At 38.8% G+C, this 16,955-nt stretch overlaps 1 protein-coding gene across 6 annotated transcripts in view; it reads right to left on the bottom strand.

The window, feature by feature from the left end:
• Window positions 1-16,955, bottom strand: part of EPB41L5 (erythrocyte membrane protein band 4.1 like 5) — a 169,626-nt gene that overhangs the window by 81,437 nt on the left and 71,234 nt on the right. For 5 of the 6 annotated variants that reach the window (XM_004004756.6, XM_012140176.5, XM_012140185.5 and 2 more), the window contains exons 15-16: window positions 11,578-11,620; window positions 11,046-11,161 (exon numbers count right to left, since the gene is read on the bottom strand). In XM_004004756.6, the coding sequence (XP_004004805.2) occupies window positions 11,046-11,161; window positions 11,578-11,620 (159 nt within the window). Of the gene's footprint in view, window positions 1-5,483; window positions 7,921-11,045; window positions 11,162-11,577; window positions 11,621-16,955 lie in introns of those variants that run through there. The other variant, XM_004004755.6, reaches the window with a different exon arrangement.

The following is a 16,955-nucleotide window of genomic DNA, read 5'->3' as shown; positions in this document are numbered from 1 at the left end:
AAAGAAAACATACCCAAAAAATAAAGAAAGAAAAGAAAACATATATGTAAGATGAAACAAAGAGAAAAAAATGAGCAAGGTAACGGGACACAAAATGCCAAGAAGGTTGGGGGCCCATTATTATTTTACAGAGGTCAGCAATGTTCTCTGGTAAGAAGCCTGAAGGTGTCAGAATGAACCACAGGAGATTCAAGGAAGGAATATCTAGGCAGAGGTAAAGTGCAGAAATCCAGAGATGGAAAATGCAGAGTACGTCTGATCAAGTCTTTGGAGGAAGGTGAGCAAAGTCAAGGAGTAGGAAAAATTATTTTTTTGTCAACATGTAGATTTTGGGTTTTAGTCTGAGACGAGGACCTTGGAAGGCCTGAGCAGAAGCAGAACATGATATAGTCTAAACTACAATTAATGGGGAGTATGAGACAGAAAGGCGCCAAGGGCGACGGGAGACCAGGTTAAGACAAATTATATGGAAACAGGGCAGGAGCAGTAAACAGTGACAAGCAAACTCTGGATACAGAGTCAGAACTGGCAGAATTTATTGACTGATGAGAAACAGGAAGAGCCAAGACGGTGACAAGGTGCTGAGATCTAAGCCAGCGCTTCCCGTGCCTCAGTGTGAGTAGCATCTCCAGGAGAGCATGTGAAACAGCACTGGGCCTCACTGGGGCCAGCCCATCTGGACACAGGAGGGCAGGCCGAGCACAGATGCTCTGACAGAGAGACATCAGTCCACCATCAGACTGCAGGATGCACAGGAGCTCACTTCCCATGGCCCGTCTTCTCAGTGAGCAGGAAGCAAGGCCATGACCTGAGACCAAGTGAAAGAGAACCAAGGAGATGGTGGAGGTTACTGCCGCCAAGTGGGAAAATCAACAGATGTAGGAAACGTGACAGGATTTCAGCAGCATTCAAGGTCTGAAACTTGAGCTCAATAGCCAACATTTAAAGTGAGACCATTTAATGATAGGGCATTTCACATTTTCCATCCAAATGCAGAGGACAGAATTGGACTTGCTCAGGATTAGACCCAGAGTTTAGCTAGACATGTACAATTGGCAGGGGTGGTGGGCTGGGGCTTCCCTGGTGGCTCCGTGGTAAAGAATCCACCTGCCAATGCAGGAGTCGTGGGTTTGATCCCTGGGTTGGGAAGATCCCATGGAGAAGGAAATGGCAACCCACTCCAGTATTCTTGCCTGGGAAATCCCAGAGAAGTCTGGCAGGCTACACAGTCCCTGGGGTCGAAAAAGAGTTGGGCACAACTAAGCAACTAAATAGCACAAGTACATTAGGGGAAGGATCATGCAAAGTGACTGTGTGTGAGGAAGAGAAAGGAGGCGGTGTTCCGGTAGATATTCAGCAAATGCTGAGGTGAATCAGAAAAGACGACAGCGATACGAGATCCCCAAAATCTTTCACTTAAAACCCTGCAGTAACGGCCCCAGGTCTCTTCACCAAATCCAAACTCCTCCAACTGCCTGTCCATGTCTTTCCAACCCATTCAAGCACTGGTTGTTGCTACTGCTCCAACATAACTGGCGTTTCAGCCACAGAGTCAATCTGCAAACCCTCTGGTACCAAGGCTTCCCAGGACTCTGCTGGAAGAAGTTGGTCCCCAACCAGAAAGAATTAACACAAGTTGTTAAAAATGAGTCTTATCTCCAAACTAGCGGAAGTGAAGTGAAAGTCGCTCAGTGGTGTCCGACTTTGCGACACCAAGGACTGTATCAGTCACTCAATCTTGTCCGACTCTTTGTGACCCCATGAACCACAGCACGTCAGGCCTCCCTGTCTATCACCAACTCCCGGAGTCCATCCAAACCCATGTCCACTGAGTCAGTGATGCCATCCAACCATTTCATCCTCTGTCATCCCCTTCTCCTTTTGCCTCAATCTTTCCCAGCATCAGGGTCTTTTCAAATCGGTCAGCTCTTCGCATCACGTGCCCAAAGTACTGGAGTTTCAGCTTCAACATCAGTCCTACCAATGAACACCCAGGACTCATCTCCTTTAGAATGGACTGGTTGGATCTCCCTGCAATCCAAGGGACTCTCAAGAGTCTTCTCCAACACCACAGTTCAAAAGCATCAGTTCTTCGGTGCTCAGCTTTATAGTCCAACTCTCACATCCATACATGACCCCTGGAAAAACCATAGCCTTGACTAGATGGACCTTTGTTGACAAAGTAATGTTCCTGCTTTTAAATATGCTGTCTAGGTTGGTCATAACTTTCCTTCCAAGGAGAAAGCGTCTTTTAATTTCATGGCTGTAGTCACCATCTGCTGTGATTTTGGAGCCCCCAAAAATAAAGTCAGCCACTGTTTCCCCATCTATTTTCCATGAAGTGATGGGACCGGATGCCATGATCTTCGTTTTCTGAATGTTGAGCTTTAAGCCAACTTTTTCACTCTCCTCTTTCACTTTCATCAAGAGGCTCTTAAGTTCCTCTTCACTTTCTGCCATAAGGGTGGTGTCATCTGTATATCTGACGTTACTGATATTTCTCCCGACAATCTTGATTCCAGCTTGTGCTTCCTCCAGCCCAGCGTTTCTCATGATGTACTCTGCATATAAGTTAAATAAGCACAGTGACAATATACAGCCTTGATGTACTCCTTTTCCTATTTGGAACCAGTCCGTTGTTTCATGTCCAGTTCTAACTGTATAGTCCATGGAATTCTCCAGGCCAGAATACTGTAGTGGGTAGCCTTTCCCTTCTCCAGGGGAATCTTCCCAACCCAGGGATCAAACCCAGGTTTCCCATATTGCAGGCAGATTCTTTACTAGCTGAGCCACAAGGGAAGTCCAAAGTAGCAAGCCTGCAATTAAATAATCACTGAAACTAGTGGCTGGGCTTCAACTCTAACTTTGCTGTAGGAAATTCTTCTGTGTAATAATATAGATTCTGATGGTATTTACATGCTGGGTGTGTCCACAGTTCTCTGGATGTCCCTCTAACTAGCTCCACAAGAAAAGCCAAGGTAGCACCTGTCTTCCTATATCATCTCACCTTTCATTCTTTTCTTTTGTTGCATCTCTAATAATTTAAATAGTTTCCATTATATATTAACAATAATCAGTTGTGTCCGTAGATCAAGCCTTTATTAAGAAATCTGCAACTTCTTACAAATCCTAATCATATTCTGGTATACACCTTGTTTTTAACATATTAAAGTTAGTTAAAGACAAACAAACAAGAATTCCTTTGACAACAAGAAATGAGGTCTGTAGCTGCTGAACCTGTTTTCAAGAGGAGGAGGTATAGGTTTGTTACACCACCAAGGGAGGCTCCAGTCACACTCCTTAGAGAATGTTGTTCACTGAGTCAGGTATCTCTTCCCATGCCAATGTAAACAAAATGCTGGCCAGCTGTCAGGAGCAAAACAGAAGAAGTTCACTCAAGCACCACCACTCAGAATTAAGGCCATGGCTTGCTGTTAGGAGAAGAGAGGCTTATGTAATCTTCTAAAAACAACTCTGTGAGAACAATTTCTTCACGAAAAAGAGCAACACTTATTTTTCCACTTCGGCATAAGTAATAAAATATATCATTAAAACTTTTTTTTCCTTTCTGCAATCTCTTTTGAAATTTTCTCTTCTCTAATTTCACTCATTATCTGAGGCTCATATGATCCTCCCACCAGCGCAAAGAGCTCAAAAGAGCTAGAGTGTTACAAATTAGCAGAGGTCAAGAACTGAAGAAAGAACTGAAGTCATATAACACATATTCCACAAGTCTGTGCCCTAGTATCTTTACCATCGAGGTAAATGCCAGCTGAGCAAGACAGAATTCTCACAATGATTTCATGTGACTAAAGTAAAAGTTAATTTATATGAAGAGAGGAGGAGAAAGATTTATGTTCTTGAAAAGGAGAAGCTGAGGAAGAACACCATACCTAAATTCACATGATTCGTAACATCTAGAAAAGGTCTGACAAATCACATTTTATGCATGAGACAGAGGCACATGGAGAGAGGGACTTCCCCACCACAAACGTATCTTCACATTCTGTCCCTTACATAAAAGCATCTCACATGCAAGCAATTCACAGCAATTCTGGAAGCAAGGTATAACTGATAATGTGGTATGATGTATATTAAAATTAAGAAGTATGTGGGGGTAAAGAGATTAAATGTCATTGGCACAAGATGATTTTATTTCTCCAAATCCATATAAGTCCTATATACCATGGATATAAAATAAATTAATGCAATGTGATATTTTCAAACTCAATATTCAAAGCTCAGCACACAAAACATAATGGTCTTTCAAAGCAGTTAATGATGATTTACAAATGAAGAGTTTGCTCCAACCAAGACAGAGCACTGTGGTTCAAGTGCTGACCACTCCACCATCAGAGCACATGGCCGTAACACAGGACAACCATCTTCCCACTTCTCTCAGCTTACATCTGTGAATATGCACAGAAAGGGGATCAAAGCAGAGGGGATCAAAGCGTCTTCTTCTGCCTATAAAGCCCGTCATTTCATAATACTCTTCTTCCTCCTCAAACCCCAAACACTAGAGCCCTCCACTCCTTACCCTTTCATCTATTTTCCTGTTTGGCAAGACAGAAAGATGAAACATGGGATATCAAGACACATGAAAGTTATAAGCAAGGTTACTAAATTATTTTTTAGCAAATCAACAAATATGAAAAAATCTAGTACGTAGGAGAAACTCCCATAATTAAGGCTCAGCTAATGTTTTTATCCCATGAAATAAGCTGCCTCTCTGTCCTCCATTCGGGACAAACATAAGCTGTACAACCCTGACATGTTTACATGGCACCTTCTACATCCTGAACAATTTTAACAATAAAGAATGATACAAATGTCATGAATACCAATAGCTCCCGAGTCAACACTTTAAATAGAAGAGCCCCCACTTAAAAATGATCTAAATTATACTGATATTACAATATTTGTACACGGGTTGCTTTTAAAAATAGAAACATAAAAGCTTTTCTCTGTAAAGTTTTTCTCTGTAAAATTACAGACACATATATAATAGGATAAAGTTTGTTTTTCTCTGTAATATACAGACATATATAATAGGATAAAGTTCGTTTCTCTCTGTAAGTTCATCTAAAAGTGTATGTGTGATTACCCTATCAAGATCAGAAATGTTAGCCTATACTCAGAGATAGGTAAATGCATCAGAAGTGCTTTTACCATCGAAAGAAATAATGATCTTAAGCGCATTTATTTTCATGCATCAGTGTGTAAAGGTCACTTCGCTATCTTTGCTGTTTCTATAAAAATGCAGCTGACACAAAACCAACTTAATTCAAGATGTTAAAATTAGTTAAACAAAATTAGGCAAAGCCCTGAAGTTGAATCACATGATCTTGGTGTTCTGGGCTGATGGATCTCTCTGATCAAAAGGAGAGTAAACAGCCAAGTAAGGTGCTTCTGGAGTGTATTAGGTCCCCAATCAATGATGTAGGATCACTGACCTTTTAGACAGAATAAAATGCAGAGTATAAAAAGGCTGGTGACAATTTATTTAATTTAGGTTGAGCTGCTATTAAACTCTTCATACCTCTGAAAACAATTTGTATATCCATCTTGAAAATATCAGCAGGAAATATTCCCAGCATTTGCACTCTGAGATCCTGGAGCACAGGAACTTGTATGAAGTAGAAAGGTTTGAGGCTGCAACCATTCAGCCTTAGCCCTTCATTCCCCTACCCTTTGCTACCTTCTTGCCCCGTCACCCCTCCAACCCAGTCTCTATCAGCAGGATTTTACAATTATGATCCTCCCACTGCTGCAAAGAGCTATTTTATAACAATGTTTTCAAACAAAGGAAAACCATGCGATTCTTCCATTATTTAAATGTAACAATATTAAGTTAAATTCCAAGTACAGAAATGACCACTTTTACTATAAACAGAAGAGTTTATTCTTCAATCACAATCCTTCTATACTTTCCCAAGTTAAGATTCTGGGTAAGACGAATATGAGGCATTATATCCAGAGTTCAGACTTTAAGATTAATTTTAAAGTGAGAGAAGTCGATCCTTAGGACTTTCTAAGAGGCCAGAATGCCTCTTTTTGGTTTCTATTATAAAAATAGTAAGGTTTTAATCATATTCATACCCATGAAATCTTTTTTTAAATGGAACAAATCAGAGTTTCTGTGCTTGAAATGTTATGATTCAAATTCCCTTAAAAAAACAGAATCACCACTGACAATAAGAATCTGAGCTATGTAAAATCTAGCAGAATCATGAGAGGTACACATTGGCGGCCATGTTTAAGCATGCTATGATGACAGCCTTCCAGAGTTCTCAGCTGGGCTATTTAAGGTATGTATCTGCTCATATGTAGACACATTAAAGAATACTTATATACGACTTAATAACTTCAGATTGAAACCTGCCTATAAATTAAATTCCCTAAATATTACTTACTTCTGATTTATGTATTCTATTGACAAGCTGTATTATATCTGCAACCAAGAACCCACTAATATAAGGCCCTCTGAAACTTCACCTTCATCTAGCAGAGACAGTAAGACTGACCACTGAGGTGAGCAGAATGGTACACAGGTTATGTTATTTTTAATTAAATCTTCATTATCTTGATGTATTATGAATTCTCAGACTATAAAATGACTCTCTCTCTTTCTATATATATATATATGTATATATATAGGTTAAACATTTAAAAGTTTTGTTAAAATTTTTTAAACTCTAAAAAGACAAAAGATATTCTTCCCTTTACATCATTTCTCATTACATCAGAAATATATTTCTTCCAGTTAGTTTGCCTCTATGAGTTAAATCAAAGAGCACAATTACATTCTGAAGTTCATAAAGGACCAAAAATAATAACATATGCAAAAAGTGATTAAAAGTGATATGCATTAAGTATTAAAAGTGATATAGTTTTGGTCTCAGAATTTTATTTTAGAGGTTGTGCAAGGCCAGATTACGAGCCTATTTGCAAACCTGGGAAATCTATCAGATGCATGAGATAAAAGAGAAAAGGCAAAAGGCAAAAGTAAATACATGTTCCATTTGTACAACCATTCAGTAGTAATATAACCATTCAGCTCACCATTGATTAATCAGTTAATCATGCAAAAGTAAGCATTCAGACTCCTCTCTTTACATGAGGCACATTATAGTGATTTCTAGACCTTCTGTTAGTTTAAAATACTTGTGTTTATTAAAAATTAAGTTTTAAATTTAATATTACAGTAATTAAATTATAGAACCTCAGGCACTCAACTGAAATTAAGACTTAGGTCACTTCAGAAGTATTAAAAATAGTGTGTAAGAGTGGTCTATAAAAGTATCACCAGAGGCTGATCCACCTGGCCTGGACATGCTCCCTTCTGTGTGTATTTTCAGTGGGACTGGTTCTTCTCACTTCCATCTACTGGTACTGCATGGAGGTTGGGGTGATAATGGGCAGCTTATTCATAAACACAAATCTTCTCCTGAAACATCTTCTAAGTGATGTGCTAACATGTTAAAATCACGAAATATCTTCCCCAAATACCCTCTGCAACACAAAAATATTTGTTACTATCATTGATGGCATATAGCTTCTTCAGATCCTTTTCCCTTTCACAGAAGATTTCAATTACAAACAATACTACCCAATGAGTGATTCAGTATAAAATATCTTCTCCCAAATTTTCTTAATGTGATTGATCCTCTATAAACTCTAGAAATGTATACCGTCAACTTGCACAACAGAGTCCCAGTGCCCAAGAGGCTCAACACTCATATGTCAGTCATGGCTGCAGGGCCAGGAAAATGAGCGTTCTGCTGGGCTCCTGCATTCTTCACATTGTGCTCATGGACAAAGGCAGGATAGTTTCTAGGTGCAGGATGGGGTGGGGACAAGGCCCTTGTGTCCCACTGGTTTCCACCACGTTGAGAGCGATCACCGGCAGCCGAGAGCCTGGATGGTTGGGGTGGGAGGGGAGCACAGTTAGTCAACAGGAGAAGATGAAGGTGTAAGAGGTAATAAAGAAGGCCATGTGACCAGCATGCACCACTGCTACGAGCAGTTACCAGCATCTACTCCATGCAATGAGAACATCCAAGAACAACAAATGGGGAGATCCACAAAGTTACATGTAGTGGAAAATGGTAATATGGAAATATGTACAAGTAATCAGAGTCAGGTGAATTAAATAAAGAAGACATTTCACAGAGAGCAAGACACTCTGTATCTGTCCCTGATATTCCTATCAAAATCAAAGGCAGAAAAGCTGCCTGAGGTCCTAATGAGAAGAAAAAATGCTTATAATCTACTTCATTCAAGCATCTGAAAGGACAATTTTATGTAAGGACAAAGCCACATACAGCAAAGGGCAATTGTGAAAAGTTATTTCACAAATCAAGTGGCATAAAACTGAAGTCCAGGAAACAAAATTCAGAAAGAACATTAAAAAGAAAAAAATCTGCCCTCACAGAGGCTGTGTAATTGGACATCAATGTTTCCAATTAGCAATGGAGAAACACTGTTCCTTCTACAGTGAATGCAATTCAACAGGTACAGATAATGTGATGAGAAAAAGCCCCTCCAAGAAAGTGTTAGTGCCTTTTATCACAAGCGCTATAAACAAACATATGAAAGTAAGAGAGTGAAACATGCAAAGAAGCAGTTTCTGATTAGAAATGATCAGAGTCCTCCAGTAGAAAGAACACATTTGCCAGAGTTCTATGCATGACCGAAAGGGCAGCACACATTTAAGGTAACTACAAAGGGAAAATATCACCCCAATTATAAAAATGTCTAAGGACATTCTATTCAACTAAGGCATGCATATTCACCTTTCTTCCTTAAGGAAACTGAAAATAAATTAGCTAAAAGGATTTTCAGAACAAATTTGGAAGCCTTTTTGGTTTTTTTTAAACAATAAAAGTATCATCTTTCCTTCAACTGCAATACAAGCTGTTCATCAGATCTAACCCAGAAAATTCACAGCCCTCAATCTAGGGTCTCTAAAAATTTAGAAAATTAGGTTTATATTCTCCCCTACATATGCAAGATTTTCCACATAGTATTCAGTTTTGTTTATAAATAGATAATGGGTTTTAAATACATAAATTCTCAAAAGATAGTTTAAATATTGGGTAATTCTATACTGACATACCAAATCACTCACTCAAATAATGGTGTCATTTAGAAGATATCAGCAATAAAAATCTACAGAACTGAACAAGCAGTACATTTAGATTAAACTGGTTAAAAGTTATCTGCCAGAAATAGAATAGTCCATTATTTCACCCAACTGTCCAAACCCAGGGAGCATTTCCAAATTTTATTAACATCACTTTCTAAAGGAGGACTGTTTTATATTCATGTGAAAGTATTAGAATCAAAGCATGCAGAAATAGAAATTAAAATGTAGATTCATCTTAAGGCTGGGGAACCCATCAGCTCCAAGACAGGCCAGCTCTATGCTTAGTCCTAGGTCTTGCTGACACACACCGAGGCATGCTGGGCCTGAGGGCCACCACTGTGCTCCATTTCCACAAAAGCAGTCACAATACAGTTATATAAAGAAGGACATACAGCTCCAAATTTATTTTTCTTGAAACTCAATATTCAGAGACTCAGCATTCTCTTTTTAAATGCTGCATCAAAGGAACTGAGTAATGCCTAACAAATCAAATTAAATAGATTTAAATATGTACCAATTAAAACTGAAAAGCTAAAGATTTAAACATTATACAGATACAAACAAACCAGACTCTCATTCTATATTAACATAAAATGTAAGCATGTATTAAATGAGCTCTTTTCTAGTTCAAATCTCAGTACTATGTTTCTTTGCCAAAGACTTGGTGGTAACAAGGCGACAAAACATAGCCTCTTACTGGAGCTGCGTTTTCAGTAAGAAACTAAAGAAACTGTTTTTAACAGCTTAAAAAAATAAAGACTAAACTTTGACATGTAGAAGCCTTGCTGTTTATGCTTTAAGTGTGTGCCCACATGCACACACACACACACAAAGTACCCCTGCTATATTCTCAAGTAGAAAGGGGTTGGGGGGAAGGGTCATGGGAAAAAACGAGGGCAAAATCCCCTTGATCTTAGAAACTTATCAAGTTATTTGGAACTGAAGCAAAAATATGCCCAATCATCAAGAGCAAAGCACCCTGCTGTTAGTTAAGCCAAAATAACAGTGAAAAACAATTACATAGCAAAGACTAAAAATAATCACCAACCACTGTTGACCCACCACCATGAAGGAAGAGCTGGTTGCACAGAAAGCTGACCCAAACCTTGAGATCACCAACAGAAACTCATTAGATTTCAGGTACTAAACAAACTGAGAGCAAGAGAAAAAGAGAAAAATCCTATCAATTATCAAAGTTCATTTCATAAACAGACAAAATTTGAACAGATGATGCCTAACATGAGCGCTCAATCAAATAATCCCCAAGGAGCCCCCCCAGGCCATATACATTCATTTGGGAAGGGATGTAACCCATGGATTAACCCCATAAGCAACGAAGTATCCATATTTGTGCACTCACTGTTAGTCTAAAAAAAAAAAAGACCCTGGGACTCTAAACAAATGAAGTATCTTCCCATCATCAGATTATTTCTCCACCTATTCCCCATGGAATATTTCATGCTTTGTTCTATTGGACTATAATTACGGTTCTGTTTTGGCTTTATCTCCAGTCTTTAATAAAGAAACCACATCCAAAGCAATAGCATCATGTTGTGTAGAGTAACATGGAATGAAGACATGATCCTTACGGATCTGGGAAAAGGTCCTATTGAGTAGCACTAAAGTCTTTTTCAACGGAAAACCACCGCCACTCCCAGCTCACACTAACCAGTCAGGAGAGCTGTCTCACAGGCTTCACTGACACTGTCACCCTGCTTCATCTGCATCCCTTACTCATCCCAATATGACAGCTCAACAACATGCTTTTTTTGTCAGCTTACAAATATTAATAATTTGCTTTCAATCATATTTCAAGTAGTCTAAGATTATGGCTGGGGATTCAGAACACCCTTAGGCAAGCAACACTTTATTTTGGTTTAATGAATAAACGAACCATTTCTTGTCGTGCTGGTCTGCTCCAGGACTCCTTGGAAGATTCTCGACCTCCACTACCACAGGACCAGAGGGGACAGAAGGAAGCACAGGCACAGTGGACCTCACACCCCAAGCCTTTGGACACAAATTATAAAAGATCTCTTCACCAGAAAGTAGAATATGAACATGGAATACTAGCTACACAGTGAACAGATACGACAGTAATAAACATAGCAATAAATGTTTGAAAGTTATATACCACCTTTGGGACAGATAGTTATCTAACTGAATATTGCTATTTTTTTCATTTTACAGGATTTACAGGGTCAGAAAATGTTTTATTATAACATTAAAACCTTTTCTATTATAACATCTGAAGAGAATAAAGTAACAGGTCCCATATTGTTGAGCCATTTTACAGATAAAAAGAAAATGCACAAAACTTTCCCAAGGTTACACCAGTATGAAAACTGAGTTAATAATACTACTGTTTATCATACTGATAATTAACTGCAGTGTTCTAGTGTTTTAGAAGCTTAATATTCTCTTACCTGTTGGGAACCATTACTCTGAGCTGAAACATTGTTGTGAACACTGTAATGGGGAAAAAAATAAAGAAAAAAATGACCATGAGCACCCCAAACTAAGAATGATGTCCAGAACACATCTGTTTTTACTGGCAAACACTTTTCTGCTCATTTGATATTCCCATATACCTGTATTCTACTTGTGCTTTAGATATATACGTCACTATTAATCTCATTTATTCATTGGACAACATCTGTCAAAGACAACAAAATAAAGACAGCTGCATAAATGATTCCCTAAGGCATTAAGTACAAACACCCACATAAACTTACCTGTCACTTCTTCTGTATATTCCTACCCTCTCAAGATTTTCCAAGGTCACTCAGGATTTTATAACTCAATAGGCCTTACTATAAACTTAGAAGCTTCTCTATACACTCTTCTCCTCCAAATGATTTGTAAGTATGCCTTTAAATCTTTAGTTTAGGCTGTGCTCATTCCCTTCCCACTACCCCCCAAAAAGCACTTAAAAAACCTCAGCATATAATACAACATAATAAACAGAAACAAACCTCAAAGCTGGCAAGAAAGAACAAATATTCAACAAGAACCCAAAGATGAGATGCTGACACAACAGAATAAAGTAAATAAAAGAGTTTACTGACTTCAGACCTTCTAACATGAGCATAACTAGTATCCTGAGAAAAGGAATTCAGCTAAGGTAACTGAAAATATATTCAGTGTCATTAAAAAAAAAAAACAAACTTCTCTGAAAGTGAGAAAAATAATCTATAGATTTAACGAGAACATTTCATTCCAAGGAGATGAAATGCAGAATTCAATACATTCATTTCCTTAATGTTCTACTGCTGACCTTCAAGGACAAGGAAACACTTCAGAGAAGAGTGTAAGGAGATGTAAAAGCACATCACTGCCAGTATCAGGCCAGCACAGAGTTCTCCATGGCAACCTTCAAAGAATACCATACCCAGCCAGGATGTCATGCCAGCAACAGGAAGTGGGCAAAGCTTCACAAACACAAAATAAACTCTGAATTCAGGATCCAGGAGCCTTCTCAGAGAGGGAGAACAAAACAGAAGTAGATGATGATGAAAGACAACCAATTAAGAAAGAAATCAAGATGAAAAGGCCTTGCGAAAAGGCTGGGGGAGGAGGAGTAACCATTTTATATCTTGTATTTTACTAACCACAGCTCTATTACAAGTCAAGTCACCAGAACAAACACCTCTACTGCCTGGGTTCAAATCCAAACAGCACCACTAGCTTTGCTCTCTGAACTGCAGTTTCCTTACTTGCATGGGGCTCTTAGCAAAGCACAAAGAACAGTCACAAATACAACTGAACAAACAAACACAATCTTTAAAAAATATATGTTTTGGGGCTGGTGCACGGTGATGACCCAGAGAGATGTTATGGGGAGGGAGGTGGGAGAGGGGTTCATGTTTGGGAACGGATGTACACCCGTGGTGGATTCATGTCAATGTACGGCAAAACCAATACAGTACTGTAAAGTAAAATAAAGTAAAATAAATAAATAAATAAATAAAAATAAAAAATATATGTTTAGTGTAGAATCTGTTGCCAAGGCCAGTGGGGAAGGAAACACCTGTCAGGCAGAATTTCTTTTACTAATCTTGCTGTAATTCCCAAAACACACTGTATTATATTAAGGAACTCTTAATCTCCACGTTAATGAAAACCCACTCTATCTGTATGGTTCAGAAATGACACATTACTCCGTGGCCCTTTGGTTACACTCTGAAGCTTTTCCTTGAACTGGGAATAACTCAAGTAGGTGATAGGTAAAAGATGAAGGAATATCATGAGAGAAAAAAAAGCACTTATAATAAGTGGCATAGAACGCTAGCTCCCTGTTTAGAACATGGAAGACAGGAAGCACTATTTTCTTATCACTGCACCTATCCTTTCACCTCCACTAGTATGAAAGTAGCAGATTATTTTTCATTACTGACCCAATGCAGCTTCCTTCTTAAAGAAATGTTTTGCTCTAATGCCTTCTCTATGCATCACTTCTTCCACCATTTTCTTTCCTCTTTTCTGTCTTCAAGTCTGTTCACTAAGTCTGTGCAAGAAGTACTAATAAATGAAATGTGAACTGTCCTTTAAAATGTCCCCTCTTCCTAAGATAGCTTACATTGTCAAGACTCATGAGGGAGTAGTTAGAAACTAACCTCAGCCAATTTAAAAACCTGTTATTCAAACAAGCACAGTTTTTCAGGTCAAATAGTTGTGCTTTTTCAAACAGTACTGTTTTCCATGGTTCACTGGAGCACAGCTGCTCATGCAAACAGAAATCCAAGGGCAGGAATGAAAGGGCATTCCTGCCAGTCCCAGCTCAGGCGCTCTCAAGCACTGTCAGAAGCAGGGCTCCAAAACTTTCAGGAGAGTGGCCCTCTGCTACATTTCATTCCTAAAAATTTATTCTAATTAAAAGGTAATAAAGTATCTGCTTAAATACCCCAGTTTTGCTCTGTTTTCCAGAGCCAAGCATTGCTCAGGAAGACACAGTAAAATTTAACTACCAGAGAAGGCAATGGCACCCCACTCCAGTGTTCTTGCCTGGAGATTCCCAGGGACGGGGGAGCCTGGTGGGCTACCGTCTATGGGGTCGCACAGAGTTGGACACAACTGAAGCAACTTAGCAGCAGCAGCAGCAAACTAATCTCAATTATAGAAAAGAGACTATACAGTCATATTCACTTTTTGGTCAGAAATCTGTATTTCAGAAAAATTAAAAGGAGGACAAACTCCTGCAAGTAAAATAAGTTAATTTTCAACTACATATCACTGCTTGACTGCTTTCTTTTACATTTCTGCAAGAACCTCTTCACTTTAAGTTCTAATATTCTGTCACAGCCTGTTTGTCAGGGAAGTAAGACATGATTAATTAAACAAACAAACAAAAGACAAATAAAATACTTTACATGGGAACACCTCTTAACATTTCTCCACCATTCTTAAAAGCATAGCTTAAAAATAAACCCAAGAAAAACTAAAGTGCATAGCTCAGAAAATGCAGAAAATGTTTTTACCTAACTAAAAATTCACAGGGCTTCTCTGGTGGCTCAGGTGGTAAAGAATCTGCCTGCAATGAGGGAGACTTGAGTTCAATCCCCAGGTTGGGAAGATCCCCTGCTGAAGGAAATGGCAACCCACTCCAGTACTCTTGTCTGGAAAATCCCATGGACAGAGGAGCCTGGTGAGATACAGTCCATGGGATTGCAAAGAGCCAGACATGACCGAGCAACTAACACTTTCACTCTCAAAAACTTACAGTGGACAAAATCCCTCACCTTTCTCCCTACTCTACTGATTTATTTATTGTTAACAGCTTACTGACAGCTAAAGGAACTTTAGAGGAATCCTTACTCAAAAAGCAGAGTGCTTCTGTGATGAGTCACTAATCATAGCCTGGTTTACTGGCTTTCCTGGCTTTCTAAATGAAAACAAAACTGAACACGACATCGCAAGGTGAGACCAACCCTACTCAGCACCCAAAACAACTCCTTCTGAAGCAGCTCTAGTTATACATCTGCCGCATAAGAGATTATACAAGTTTTATTTTTTTTTTAAATGAGAACAATACTAGATTTGTATATCTTGAATCTGATAGTTTACCAGGCATTCCAGGAGGCTCTGCTTCACACCAATGGTTGAGAAGCATTACATTAAACTATACTAACACTACTAACTGAGTCATCAGAAGAAGGACTTTAAGAATCATGGTCTGAAGACGGGGCAGATCCTCTTTCCAGCAAAACAAACATTTGGCTGGGGAAACTTATTTTTTTTTAAATCATTAAAAGGAATACATCAAATGGAGACATTTATTCAAGACAGTCTACTCAGTCTGAAAGCTGAGTCTGGCATCTGAAACCCAGTTTTCTCTCCTCCTGGTTCTCTGGTGTTCAGTGTTGTGGGAGCCTTACTCTAGGTGGGTGAGGCCAAGAAGACAATTTGCTCCCTGCATCCAGAATGTAAATCAGCTATTTTAAATATACTTGAGAAGTAAAGAAACCACATATGAAGAAATAAAAGAATAAATGTATGACAACAATGCATTCACAAAAAAGAATATTTTAAACAGAGAAATTATCTTTAAAAAAAAGAAATTCTGGAGTTGAAATGTTCCATAACTAGAACAAAAAGTTCACCAGAGGAACACACAGCAGATTTTAGCAGACAAAAGAACCAGTGGCTTGAAGGTAGGTCAAGTGAGATGATGTGGTCTGAGGGACAGAAAGAAAAATAATGAGGGAACATGAACAGACTCGGAGGTCTGCAGGTCCCATAAGGAGAGCAATAGGCATGTAATGGGAGTCCTGGAAGGAGAGGAGAAAAGAGCAGGGGAAAAAATGTGAGAAATAATGAGTAAAAACTTTCCAAATTTGATAAAAACAGCTAAGCCATGGAAAAGCAACCAGAAGGGAACTGGATTGACCACACTCATATCTGACTAAGTGGACTTTAATACAAAACAGTTACTAGAAAAAGAGAGGAAGAATAAAATAATCATAAACAATACATGCACCTCACAGGAAGTTCCAAATACATGAAGCACAAAGAAAGAAGCAGACAACTAACTGGAGACTTTAACAGTCCACATTTAGTAAAGGGTAGGACTGGCCCAAGATCAGTGATGAAACGGAAGTGAGCAACGGTGACAAGCAAGCAGACCTAACAGCCGCCGACAGGACGTGACCCTCAACAGCAGAATACATCGTACCCTCAAGTACACAGACATGCACCGCTGTCCAACACAGACTGCACGCCGGGCCATAAAACAGGCCTTGACAACTGTAAAGGGACCAAAATCACGTGAAGTACATTCCATAACCACAATGGGATAAAACAGAGAGAGAGAGGAAAATTTAACATACAAATGTGTATGTTAAGCAAGATACTTCCGAGCAGTCAATAGGCCAAAGAAGCTATCACAAGAGAAATCAGAAAATAATCTGAAGGAATAAAAATGAAAATACAACAAACCAAAACTTATGAAATACGATTACAGTAGTGCTTGGAGAGAAATTCACAGCTATAAACGTTATATTAAAACAATAAAGATCTCAAATCCCAATAAACTGATATTCCACCTAAGGACACCAGGGAAAGAAAACTAAATAAAAAGCAAGCAGAAGGAATGAAATAATATACCAGAGAGAAAGTTAATGAAATAGGATATAGAGCAAAACCAAAAGCTGGCTGAAACCAAATGAAACCAAAAGCTGGTTCTTCAAACAGGCCAACAAAACTGACAAACCTGTATCTAGAGTGACCAAGGGAAAAAGAAACTCAAAGAACCAAAATGAGAATTAATGAGGGGTGTGTATGCTCAGCCATTCAGTCGTGTCCAGCT

The sequence above is a fragment of the Ovis aries genome, chromosome 2 (assembly GCF_016772045.2).
Source record: "Ovis aries strain OAR_USU_Benz2616 breed Rambouillet chromosome 2, ARS-UI_Ramb_v3.0, whole genome shotgun sequence".
Classification (NCBI taxonomy): Eukaryota; Metazoa; Chordata; class Mammalia; order Artiodactyla; family Bovidae; genus Ovis; species Ovis aries.
The sequence above is the reverse complement of the archived record's forward strand: the minus strand, read 5'-3'. Positions and strand labels throughout refer to the sequence as shown.